At 35.3% G+C, this 13,702-nt stretch overlaps 2 protein-coding genes across 2 annotated transcripts in view; both read right to left on the bottom strand.

Annotated features, from left to right (window-relative positions):
* LOC149783151 (uncharacterized) overlaps positions 1-4,978 on the bottom strand; it is a 38,705-nt gene extending 33,727 nt beyond the window's left edge. Inside the window, exon 1 of the mRNA XM_089931384.1 lies at positions 4,880-4,978. Within this exon, the coding sequence (XP_089787510.1) occupies positions 4,880-4,909 (30 nt within the window). The 5' untranslated portion in view covers positions 4,910-4,978. The remainder of the gene's footprint in view (positions 1-4,879) is intronic.
* A 1,732-nt stretch (positions 4,979-6,710) lies between these two features.
* Positions 6,711-13,702, bottom strand: part of LOC149783150 (uncharacterized) — a 191,186-nt gene continuing 184,194 nt past the window's right edge. Inside the window, exons 2-5 of the mRNA XM_089933351.1 lie at positions 8,298-8,383; positions 7,608-7,756; positions 7,327-7,455; positions 6,711-7,098 (exon numbers count right to left, since the gene is read on the bottom strand). Of these exons, the coding sequence (XP_089789477.1) occupies positions 6,711-7,098; positions 7,327-7,455; positions 7,608-7,756; positions 8,298-8,383 (752 nt within the window). The remainder of the gene's footprint in view (positions 7,099-7,326; positions 7,456-7,607; positions 7,757-8,297; positions 8,384-13,702) is intronic.

Below are 13,702 nucleotides of genomic sequence, written 5' to 3'. Positions count from 1 at the left end.
AATAACAGTGGAATAACTTCATATTTATTCATCCAAATTGTAAGAAATTTTTGCTATCAATTGAAAATGTATCTTATAAAATAATAAGTCAACGGAAAACTGCATTTAAAGGATTTCAAAGAAAATGCTATAGCAATGAATAGCCAATGCCATCACCGTTCTGGTAAGTCGTCAGCTTATATCTGTAGCCAATTAAGGTTGTTAATTAACTGTTATGATTCTAAATGAACAACTGGCATTTTAAGCTGATTTAGTATCATGTACAATGTGTACCTTTCACACAAGATCAGTCAAAATTCCAAGTCTATTGTCTTGCTGAACAATGGAGAAAAAAACTTCAAGAGAGCATTATAAATGAAAATACTAAACATGGATGTGATTTTTTTTATCTCCATAAAATACTTCTAAAGTCTTAGTATTACAAAGCAAATACAAATCTAACTTATTCGATTGCACTTAAAACACACTAAATATTTTACATTCTTAAAACCATTACATGTACATATAATTGTGCCTCAAACATAAAGAATCCAGTTTTACCTATATACTTATAAATAATTAGATTGTAATGAAAACAGTTCTCAAATACTAATAATAATTACCCCTCTTACTGCCATTTCCAAATATATTTCCTCCTTTCCAAAAGAATACACGATATATTCCTGCATGCAAATCTGTTTGAGACTGTATGACTTTCTTGGGTGATTTGTGTCTGTCAAATCAGTTGATACCCAAATGATATATATATAAAAGGATCAATCACAGTGAGTTTTGAAGATAACATGAACAATTCAATGTAGCCAGACATAACAGCCTAAAGGACAATGTACTGTGAGCTTAAAGGACAATGTACTGAGAGAAACAGACCCTCCAACCAAATAATGGTTCACAGCTGGTTTAATGATCCACTGTGTCCCATATGTGAACTTGAATTTTGTCTTAAGGTCCACGGGACAGTCTCTATGCACAAATTTAATGTGACATGCAAATTCATAAAACGTAAAATACATGAGACAAAGTCCATATTTTTGGATGGATATAACAAAGCAACACATAAGAATATCATTCACTTGATCTGAGAAGTCAGTGAAATTATCAAGAATAAAATGTTGATGCACCTCACCCCCAAATTTATACATGCACTCTTCATGTCCAAAGGCCATTTTTGAGTAATGTGATGATCACAGTGCAAACACAAACCTTTCCCTGGGTGATAATTTTGACAAACATGTACTTAATAGTTTGCTGCTATTCAAAATAGATGTCATCCAACCAGGTTTTGAGACATTCAACTTGCCTTGAACCACCATGTCTAATGCTATAAATATCTAGCTCTGCATCCTAGCCAACTAGCTATTGGTATTTTGTTGGCTAAATACTGTGCAATGACTACATGAGGTGTACATGCCTCGCATCAGTTTCAAGTATGCCATAAGCCAGAAAGACAAAATTCGCAAATATGTCCATATCTTTAACTATCACACAATAATAGCTCAAAAAGTCACACCATACCCTTATGCTAAGAATTTGCCAAAGGCCAATATATTTAAAATGTCACTAAACGTGAACATTGTTAAAAATTTCTTTTAAAACATTGTCAAGAGATAAGCTCCTTGCGTATCAGTTTCCAGACTTGGGTTCAATTATACTTTTGTCAATTACAATTATGATGTGCTTGCTGATATCCATTACAATTACAAATGACTTAATAATTACACGATGGTGGTGATGTCAATTACAATTACAAATGACTGTAACCACTCCGCCGGCCTAGTGGTTAGGAATTTTAATGTAGCTTTAACAATTTTTCAGTCATATCACTATGACGTGGCAACGTATAGTGATGTTTAGAACTGGGGTATAATGCCGCAGACACGTAGCATGATGTACCACCCAGTTACATTATCCTGACACCATACCAACCAGTCCTAACACTAATCTCTTAATGCTGAGCACCTAGCAAGGCAACTGTCAGTACCATTTGTACAAGTCTTTGTTATGACTTGCCAGAGTGACCTCCCTTATCTGAGGTGGATGATCTATGCACTAGGCCACCAAAACAGTCCTTAGAATTACATGAACTGAATTTACATAGAGTGATCTCCCCTCATACAGGCCCTCCTCCTTTTATAATGCCACCATGCATGTCATGGAAATAATGCATTTTAGCTATCCCTCCCCCCTTACAAAACAACCCTATTTATAACAGCACATTTGTATTGCAAAAGTGGTGGTATTATAATGAGGTGGGGGGAAGCACTATAAAAATGGTAGACCTTTTGTAATATAGTAAAACCTGCTGTTAAAGAACATCCTTCTGCCATAATATAATGATCTTTCAATACAGTTGGTTTCTCCTGACAGGTCACAATGCTGTATAGTCACTAAACATGTGCATGAAAAAAACTGGTCTCTCGAGAGACTGGAGTTACTGTAATCATTGTAATAATATCATGAAGTTTGCTACTGCAAAGGTATGAGACTTTCAAAAAAGGCATCACTCTAACAATGGCAAGCCATGGTGGTTCGATGGTCAGCATGCCAGACTCACAACCGAAAGGGTTCAGGTTTGAATCCAAACGTGATGGTGTTACGTTGGGCAAGGCATTTTAATATAATTGCCATAGCACTAAATAAAATAGTTGTGTGCAAAAAAAACACCAAACCAACCAACCAAACTCTAACACTGTTAAGCACGATGCTTAAGCATTGAAGACAGACACACAAGGAACTTCCAGTATAAAACTATAACACAGAAAAAATGTTACCAAAGATTTTCATTTATAAAATTTTATCAAAAGCTGCAAATTATGAATAATATATTAATCTTCAAAAGAAAACTTCATTATGATGCCAAAAATGCCACATGATGATTATGAAGGCAAGACAAAGACAATGGGTGGAATTATTTATGCCCAATCTTCCAATTTAGCATGGTGCAAGTCCAGAAGTTAAGCTTTCATACCACTTTGCTATGTGCCTTGCTATTATAGAGCTTTAACCACTGGGAGAAAATAATTACCAAACAATACGATTGTTTCACAAAGAAATGATGTGTAAGCTCCACCTAGTCATTACTGAGTACAAAAAAAAAATATATGTAAATTAAGAGAAAGTGAATCTGAATGTTATTTTTTTCAAGTCTTTAATTTTGCAGTTTATTCGATAACAAATCAAAGACAACTGAATATACTGTGCTGATCTTTAAAGATGTCCAGAGTATACATGCATTTGATCTGCCAGGTGCTTGAGGTATAATATCTGTTTTATAATGACAGAGTGCAGTATACATGTCTATCAAAGCTTTATGTAACACCAACAGAATTTTTAAAACAAAATCAAATTTTGCCAGACATGTCACACTGATGAGCTGAAATGACCGGTTTGCAACTCACTAGGCCTGACACAGGGTGTCATGATTATTGCATGCATTAGTGCACAATTTTATCAAATTCCCATTTTCACTTTTCTCTTATGCAGAAGGAATTTGTTGTTTTTAAAATCTGTTGAGAGAGAGAAAGACTTTGAAAAGAATGAAACCCCTTAAACTTGCACCAAGTAACCTACAAGGACTTGGGCTGTGGTAATGGTATGTGTATATTTTCCATAGTTCTAAAGTGTTCACAATACCAATGATTAAAGTTGCAATTGGCAGGTAAACGTTTTGGTTGGAGGCACACACATACTGTAATCTATTTAATGTTTGGGGGATTCTTTAAACATAAAAATATGGTTTTAAAAATAGATCAATTTTTTAATATTAAAACATCCAAAGGATGCTCTCTCACAGCAGACTAACTGATCTAAAGAGAAACAAGACGAACAATAAAAAAAAATGCTAAGTCTTGACCTAACCTCCACCCCCTCTCTGTCAGCATAAAAGTTTAACATCTTCCTCCATAGCATGAGAGATTTTTGCCATTGATGATGTATATGGCCTTATGGGTAAAATTCAATGACAAACTGAATGGGGAAAGAGATAAGTATAAAAACAATCATATGGTCAGCAGCTATGTTAATTAACGCATAATAATAATGATTTAAAAATTTTAAAGAAATTTAAATGTCTGAATTACCTTTCGCTCTTGCTCATTCATCAAATTGCTTACACCATATTCCCCAATTGTTTCAACATACTTGCCACTGACTGAATGGCTGCACATTCAGTGTTCAAGCAGCTAACTGTGCAGTGTTTGTAGTGCTCAGCTTTCTTCATTTAATCAATTTTCATAAGTGAGTCTTTTATTTATTGAATCAATATGAATGAAAATTGATACTCAGAAGAAGAAAAGACACAAATTGTCAATTTCCAAAGAGGATTGTGAATAAGTGCATCCATACACATATTCCTAAATTCAACCTTAACTCATTTGGAAATGCCAGTATGTGTATTTACAAGTGATATATATATATATATATATATATATATATATATATATATATATATATAGACATACACACACAGAGTACATGTATCTATGCTGAACATTTAAAGGGAACTTGACATGCCTTATTTCATTTTTATGATATATTACTCATCAAACGCATACAGACATGCATGCATATATACTGTATATATATATATATATATATATATATATATATATATATATATATATATATATATATATATATATATATATATATATAATAGTAATAAATCAACACTGTATTCAAACACTTCTTTAGAGAATTATTTAAACCTGGAAAGACCATGTCAATTTTAATGTGTAAATCCTTTGTATTCCAGTATTGATTTTTACATAACAATGTGTTCGCTATGATTACCTACGTACACAAACGATTGCATAAAGACATGAACTAGGCTACTCAGACATACGAATATAACAGCAATATATGATCCAAGTATTGAAAATACCTTTTCCTTCAGGCTTTGAGTACCATCCATCTTCGCCAGTTCGTATTCTCATTGAATCTGTGGCCTCCACACAAAGCACCTGTTAATACTTGGATTTTGATTTGGGTGCAGAAAAAATCGATCAAAATAACCACCAATCAAAATAGGGTTTAGATGGTAGTGACCAACCTCTTTCTTCGTTATAAATTGCAAGAACCGGTGTTTATATAAACTATTAACTCTCAGAACAATGACCGCATGGGCACTGACAACATTTTATTATCGCGGCAAACAGGGTTTCCCGAATAATTTTGAACGGATTATGGACGTTTCGCCCCACTTCAATGGACATTTCGCCCCACTTCAATGGACATTTCGCCCCACATGGTACATGGACGTTTCGGCCCATGGACGTTTCGCCCCACATCATTGGAAATATCGGACATTTATAGAAATTCACAAGCATTACACCATTATCTTCATTTTACTTTAGGGGCCTGCCGTTATGATTTAATTTCATGCCCCATAATCCCATCACTCTCATCCATTTCAATTACATTCAGCGTGCCGTTATATCAGACAATATTTTCCTTTTTTTTTTCTTCAATTATGTAATAAGATCTATCGTTAAACTTTTTTTTTTTAAATGTTGAACTTTACTCATATTTTTTTCAAGCTCGGGTTAATTGACTTTTTATCTCCTGCCATTTATTGGCATTGTTACTTTGAATTTTGTAAAACTAGCTATAAATCGGGTCCTAATTACTCGACTGAATTGCTGACAGAAACAGTCCAAATTAATGTATTTCATTTCTATAGCCCGATCGTTATACATCACATCTTTTCAAAGCTATGCACATAATAGCCCGACATATCGCGAGCAATGAAAAGACAGGAGGAGGGGCGAGGAATGTTAATTGGGCCTGTATAGGGACAAGGGGAATTGAACATGGGATTTTTTTTTTTTTAAAAAAAATTTAAAAAGGGGTCGGCAATGGAAAGTCAATCTCTTTTCGAGAAATGTGGGTGGCCCTGGAAAGGGCCTTTGGTTTTATGTTAATATTAACATAGACGGCATCTGTCACATCTTCTTCTTCTTAAACTCCTTCTAACTGCAGGTCCATACACAAGTACCCTCTTGAGGCATCCTTGTCTTTCTATGTAAACTCTTCTCATCCACAGACTAGTATCTGCCCTATCGACAACAGTCCACTTGGACCGGACATATATGGGTATGTCCGTCCTGAACATCATTGTTGACACAAGGGTGGAAGATTGAACGTCGGTCCACATCTTGAGGCTCCGAGAACAGGTGAGTGATTGCGCTGAACTGCGCTTATTTATAGGGAGGGGAAGGATTGAAACGGATTGAGTTCATTGACCAATCCAAACACGCGTGACAAAATTCAGTCAGCCCGCATCCAATCCGAAGAGAGCAGTCTGTGACGTCACGTGGTCTATATAGATTCGCTAGCGCCTGTGTGCAGCCAATCTATGTGACAGTGATTCAACATGACGGAAACTCAGAAAACGATTCACTGGGGTGCACCAGCAGTGGAGACCGCCCAAGGGAACCCGGACTTACTTTCAGAAGAGGTACATTGAGATTTTGTGGATTTTCTTACCTCGCAAGAATTTGTTCCGGAACCTTCGTCTCATTCTTCATTACCGCAAGTGGAGAATTTTAGACAGAGACAGAAAGAAGAATTGGAGAAATTTATGCAACGACAAAAGGAAGCGGAACAAGCTTTTCTCCTACAGCAACAGCAACAAGAAGACGATCTTTACTGTATATAATAAAGCGATATTTCTGGAATTAGCATACATTAATTATAAGTATATTGATTACAATTTAACCATTATATACTGTTGATAATATATTGATAGAATACACCCAGTATTTAGACAGATTAATCATGTTCATGCCAAATACCTCGGTTTTGATTTTGACGGCTGTTAACAACCCAGGAGTGGCAGTATGGTTATGGCTCTGATGACTTGGCAAAAAGTCTGATTCTGTCTGTCGCACGGTTGCAGGGCATTGCGTATTCTTTCCACGCACGCTACAACGCCATTCGATGGTTCCATTCTTCAGCTCACGCTTAACAACAAAACTATATCCAGCACTAGATATTAATTTCCTTTTTCCTCGAGTGGATCCCGTGGCTAATACCTCAAATGTTATACGATCCTCCGAATCCACTGGCACTTCTCCATAAACAGTTACATTCCTAACTGACCTAAAGAAAGGAGAAAAATCGTGATTATCAAAAAACTATTATTTTACATGAACAAAAAATATGCATCAGTAAAATAACATGTTTACAAGATACCTAACAAGATTCAGTAAAAGATGATCAATCTTTGATTAGAAGACACACTCTATAACGATTTATGTACATCAATATTACTGGAATAAATTGTTGCTATTTTCTGTGCTTTCTTGTCCGCTTCGATTTTTAACTTACGCTTCTTCTTCTTCTGGTGTCAATGATCTGTGTGGGCGCTCAACGTCAAATGAAGACATATCGGCTGCAAGTGTTGATGCAGCATCATTGTTGCCCATAAACTCGTTCACTTGTTGAATTATATCCAGCCTGTAATTAGAAATGTCTGAACTTGTCAGAAAATGTTGAAAACATACAAGCAAATATAGAGAAAACCAAATTTAACTATACCGAATATGGTATTTAAACATAAAGACGTATGCAAGCATCCGTACGATTCTAATAAATAAAATAACATTCACCTTGTCGAAATATCCTCTTTATTGATAGAAATCGACGTCGAATTTCTCGTGCTCTCCATCTGCCCCCGTGCTGTACCGGCATACATTTCAAATCTGTCAGATGTATTTGGTATGCCGCTTAAGTCAATTTCGACATCGTAGCCATCTGTCTGTAAACAGTATTAATATTTAAAAATTATAATAGTTGTTGTTGTTGTAGGGTTTAACGCCATTTTTCAGCACGCGATAGGCTATACATGGCGGCCAGTATTAATGGTGGAGGAAGAAACCGGGAAATCCCCGGAAAGAACCACCGACCCTCGAGAAGCTACTGGCAAGCTTTCTCACATATCCACATTGGCCGAATCCGAGACTCGAACCCACGCAGACAGAGGTGAGATGGCAGTGATCCGTAACGGTGAGCGCTTTAGACCACTCGGCCACTCGGGGCCCCAATTATAATAGTACACATAAGAACGCTTACTAGAATGGAACGTCGTGTAGCCCAAGAAAAACAACGAAATATTTGATACAAGAAAAATTATTTTTACTAATCTCCCAGCATTTGTGATAGGGAGAATGTAGGCAGCGATTCACGTTTTGTTCGCAATTTGTATTTAACCGTAGCTTAAGTACATCGAATGCGAATGGGAACCAGCTACTGTAGCATGTCTTTTTTCTTAAAATATTTTGTTTGTAATGAAATCTTACCTCAGGTTTAGAACTGCACAGGTCACACACAGACTGAAAAGATATCTTTTTACGTCTAAGGAGACCATGCTTGTAGCTTGATAAACCTGTAAATAGAAACCATTTCTTAGTATCGTTCAGTTAATTCTATCTACGTCGTATGATAACATTTATTTTGAAAGACACTAGATATACTGAAACAAGAACAATAACATGCGAGAAAGGGTCACCAGATACATAAAAATTATTATAAAAAATGTATTTCTTTTGTTATGCCCGTTCCGTTACGGAATGATCGTAATATGATGTAGAAATAAATAAATAAATAAACTTACCAGTATTTCCACATGCTCTGTGTTGCCATAGGCCGCAACTATCGCAATCTATGGCTTGCTGACGACGGGTAACTGGTTTTCTGCAGTAAATGCACGAAGACATTGTTCGATCTATTGATTTAAGTGATATTAAAACAACTAGTACCAAGAAAATGAAAGACTGCAATTTATAAAGCCACTGATAAATTTCCATGCAAACACGTGCACGAGCTTCTATACCAAATGATCTGTCGGACAATTCACTTGATATACTAAGATCAAACGTTGTTTATTTTTTGTTATTAGTGAACGTCATACAATATGTGCTAAATAGTAATTTCCTTTTCATAAAAGCTTACACGACTTACTCAAAACTCTGGCTGCAGCTTAATTACCTTGATACCACATTTAGTAGATTATTTAAATATGAAGATCAAAGAAGTTACCTGGATGTAATTAAGTCATATTAACACTTGCTGGGAGCAATAGTGAACGCCAGAACATTTGTTTTCTTTATGGCACCAGACAGATACACCCCTACTTATAAAAAAATAGTTGTTTTATATGTGTATGTTTTCCCCAAAGGTATGAGATTTGTTTGCTTTATAAAAGATTTCTGAACAAAAAAATTCAAAATTTTGTCGGGGTATTTTTGTATTTCCCTAGTGTAATATATAGGGTTGTTAATCCTAGTCCGGTTTTTATTTTAAATTTAGCTTAGAATTTGGGTGAATAAATAGTGTATTATATTTAAACGACAAATAAACCATATTGTTTTGTATGATTGATGATGTGTGTCGTTTCTCGCATTACCATTATACTGAGACAGGCTGTACTCGAGTGAGGGTTCATACTTTATTTAATGTGGGGCGAAACGTCCATGGGCCGAAACGTCCATGGGGCGAAACGTCCATGTACCATGTGGGGCGAAATGTCCATTGAAGTGGGGCGAAATGTCTTGGGCCGAAACGTCCATGGGGCGAAACGTCCAGGTACCATTTTGAACATGCGCCGTATGTCATATATTTACTAGTGTTTATGTTCCGTGGGGAAAATGCTTTCAGGGTAGTCTTGTCACGCACTGTACTGATGTTTTGTACTTAATAAATAGTATAGAATGCATTTTGGTGGCAGCGGTAAAAGCACAAGACTGAAATTATAAGAGTTAAAAATGGCTTCATTTCAATTTAAAAATCAAGACAAATTTGACTTTTCGAAACCTAAAACTTGGGATAACTGGTTTCAGCGTTTTGAACGCTTCGTAATTAATAAATAGCAGTGAACGCCCTCTAGAGTTATTCATCAATAACAAAGAGCATTACATTCTTAATTGCGAAATATACGCAGTGTATCGTCTTATGTTTGATGAGCATGCGTCATATATACCGATGGTGAAATACATGCCCTTAAACGGTTTCGCTTGGAATTTCATTCCATGGTAGCCAATATAGACCAAATTGACAAAACGTTGCTTATGATCCTACCTATCCTGCACAAATAGGAAAGCAATAATAGTTAAACTTTTTTCAAAACAGTAATAATAATAATAATAATAATAATGATAATCTATTTGTTTGTTTATATAGATTTCTTTGCCCACATTGCACTTAAAATTGTTTTTCTTTTAAATAAAAGGTCCCTTTGGTCAGAGCTCCGTGCATTACCTCAAGGTCAGACGGATGCATCTCAGTTCAACCATAACTGAATCATGTAGCTAAATATATAAGAACAAATAACACCTGGAACAGTTTCATCAAAAAGGAAAATATATTTACCATTGTAACAATGTATAAATAATTACTGTATAACAAATGCTGATTTTATTTACGCACAAGAATTTTTTCGCCCTTTCTTATCATATAAACCCTATAATCAGTGATGATAGCTTCACATGTGAAGATTGCAAGATGCAATACACTAAATGTCACAAATATATTTTGGAATAGGCTGAATAATAGGATTGAAAAGTTTAACCCACAATCACAGCATCAATGACTACCGCATTGCTATTCTCCATTCATAATACAGAATAACATAATCAAGCTTTTCAGAAGTTTTAATGATTACACCAAAATATGTTTACTCTCTGCTCACCTCAATACTTGTATTTTTTACTGTAAACTTCCATTCATTAATACGTTTCACACATTTATTGCTGAAAAGATAATTTGATCAGTGTGACTAGTTTTAACTCCTAATTCACGACTATGATAATTTTAAGACATTTCCTAAAATAATCCTGTGATAATAATAATAATAATAATAATAATAATATAGTTTATTCAATTAGTTAGGCCACAGACGCATATTACAGATGAGTACACACAGACAATTACCTATAATCGGTGCATAATATTATTACTGCATAATATTATTAGTATAAAGGGAAAACGATTGTTTATAATTAATATATTTCTGTAACCCATGAGGCATAAAATTTTTACAGACGTGTACATATATTTAACTTCATTAAAGTATTTATTTCTTAAATGGCCATAAGCTGGACAAACACAAACAAAATGGAATTCATCTTCTACCAAATAAACATTATTTTCCCAGCATAATTGACAATAAATGTTATTTCTCTTAATCCTGCTATTTTCAGCTTATTCACTGAGCACCTAAATTTAGCAAATAACATCATAAGAAAATATGATAATCCACATGAGCGGTATAATTCCGGTACTAATTCGGGTTTATACATATTATAATAGACATAATTATGTGAATTGTGAATATCACTCTGCCAGTTTTGGAGTGTAAAATCCTTAATTCTTTGTAAAAATAGTGAGAAAAAAAATTGCTTTTCGTCTCCAACATATTGATTTAGTCAGTTTATACACAAAACTGAAGTGAAATAAAATGTCTTTAACTTTGGTAGCACAGGTAACATGGTTATTTTCATTTAATCGTTTCAACATTAAATAGCTTTAGTGTGGTTAGCGAGTTGAAAGCATTCTCACAACCTTCAACCAGTATTTAATTCATCGAAAAAAATACGACGTTCAAAGTGGGTATCTTCCGCATTCCCTTTACATAATAATGTTGTAGTACATTAGTTTGTACTTAGTAACAAAATGTTTTATTAGATAAATACAGCAAGTCCAAAATATATTAACCTTTAATATGTATGTTTTGACAACAGAATGTAGGACAGAAACGCGATCACTTATGCTGTAACCATGTGTGAAGCTAATTGTTTGTAATTAATAACATCAATTCTATCGTACAGAAATTTGTTTATTTTAATGGAAGTCAAAGAAAGCAATACGTCTTCTTTATCCAGATGAGTCATCTGCTGGGACACAGTCTGTAGCTAGACGAAACATCTGCTGGGACACAGCCTATAGCTAGACGGAGCATCTGTTGGGACACAGTCTATAGCTAGACTGAACATCTGTTGGGACACAGCCTGTAACTGGAGGGATCATCTGTTGGAACACAGCCTTTAGCTAGACGGAACACCTGTTGGAACACTGCCTATAGCTAGACGGAGCATCTGTTGGGACACAATCTATAGCTAGACGGAACATCTGTTGGGACACAGCCTGTAACTGGAGGTATCATCTGTTGGAACACAGCCTATAGCTAGACGGAGCATCTGTTGGGACACAGTCTATAGCTAGACGGAGCATCTGTTGGGACACAGCCTGTAACTGGAGGGATCATCTGTTAGAACACATCCTATAGCTAGACGGAACACCTGTTGGAACACAGCCTATAGCTAGACGGAACATCTGTTGGGACACTACCTGTAACTGGATGGATCATCTGCTGATACACAGACCATATCTAGAGGGATCATCTGTTGGGACACAGTAACTGGTGGGATCATCTGCTGGGACACAATCTACAGGGATCATCTGCTGGGACACAGTCTATAACATGAGGAATCATCTTTTGGGAATTGAAATTTATGTTTTATCACATCTTGGGGGCAATTTCACTTACAATGAATCATGCTTAATATATTTACTTCGGCTTCGCTTTACAGTTATTAAGAACTATTTGAAGATACAATGTGAAATTGTGTAACCTTGTTACAACGTAGAGATAATTTTACATATCTGTATGATACTTATCATTCACTGTGACCTGATCTTTCTTTACATGAGGCAATATGAAAGCAACTCTCTGTTTAATGCAGATAGATGTCGATATGGCTTATGCTTGATAAGTGAAGATGACGAAGTCCAAAGCACGCTAACGTAGCCCGTTATTCAGAAAGACAAAACGAATTTCACAGAGAAGAGAAGAACCATTTCTTAAAGTGCAATAAGTTAATTATAACATAATATATTTAGAACGTTCTCTGCAAGATACCTTTTATTTCTATCCAATTTACCTTGAAAGTTCAGGAAGGTAAAATGACCAAGTGAAGCTAGCAAACTTAGGAGCGACGCACATTTCGTATGCAAGATAATCCAAAATTACACCTATCAATCACGCACCAAATCAAAATAATTTCACGTTATTCTTACAATACGTAAGGTATATAAAGTCTTTGCTTTAATAACCAAGCAATACCAGGAAATATAATATTGGAATTTCTATTTCTCTACAGCAAAGTAAAAATGCTTAAGGTACGATACTATACAGATGAAGCATAGCTTTTGAAACGCACAGTGAACTAATAATGTCATCATATCATTAATAACTGAATCAAAAACCTATGAATATCATAAGAAATATCCATTCCAATACCATGATAAACAGGTACATCAGATTCTGTACCTGTACTAAAAACACCAGAAGTAGTAAATTATACTACTTTGTACATAAATCATTACTTATGTGAATATATATGTAAACTATACTATCCGCTCACAAGTAACCAATACGAAGTCCTTATCCTCCGACAAAACGCGTTGCACATAGAGCAGCAGAGGAGGCGAACAGACCAATGGACGAAAAACGTCAAAATGTCGAAAATAAGCCTTCCTACAAATGATCGGGAAAAAAGCGTCGACAGATTTAAAAAGCGTCGACACTTTACTGAGAGAGCCTCTATGGAATTTGTCTAATTAATATTACTCCATTGTCGTTGGTGATTTTTTCTAGTTTATTATGCGCGTTGTTTACACAATTACGTCTTCGCGAGGTCCCGCCTCC

The sequence above is a fragment of the Sinohyriopsis cumingii genome, chromosome 14 (assembly GCF_028554795.1).
Source record: "Sinohyriopsis cumingii isolate HCF-2022 chromosome 14, ASM2855479v2, whole genome shotgun sequence".
Taxonomy (NCBI): Eukaryota; Metazoa; Mollusca; class Bivalvia; order Unionida; family Unionidae; genus Sinohyriopsis; species Sinohyriopsis cumingii.
This window is presented reverse-complemented; position numbering and strand designations above follow the sequence as displayed.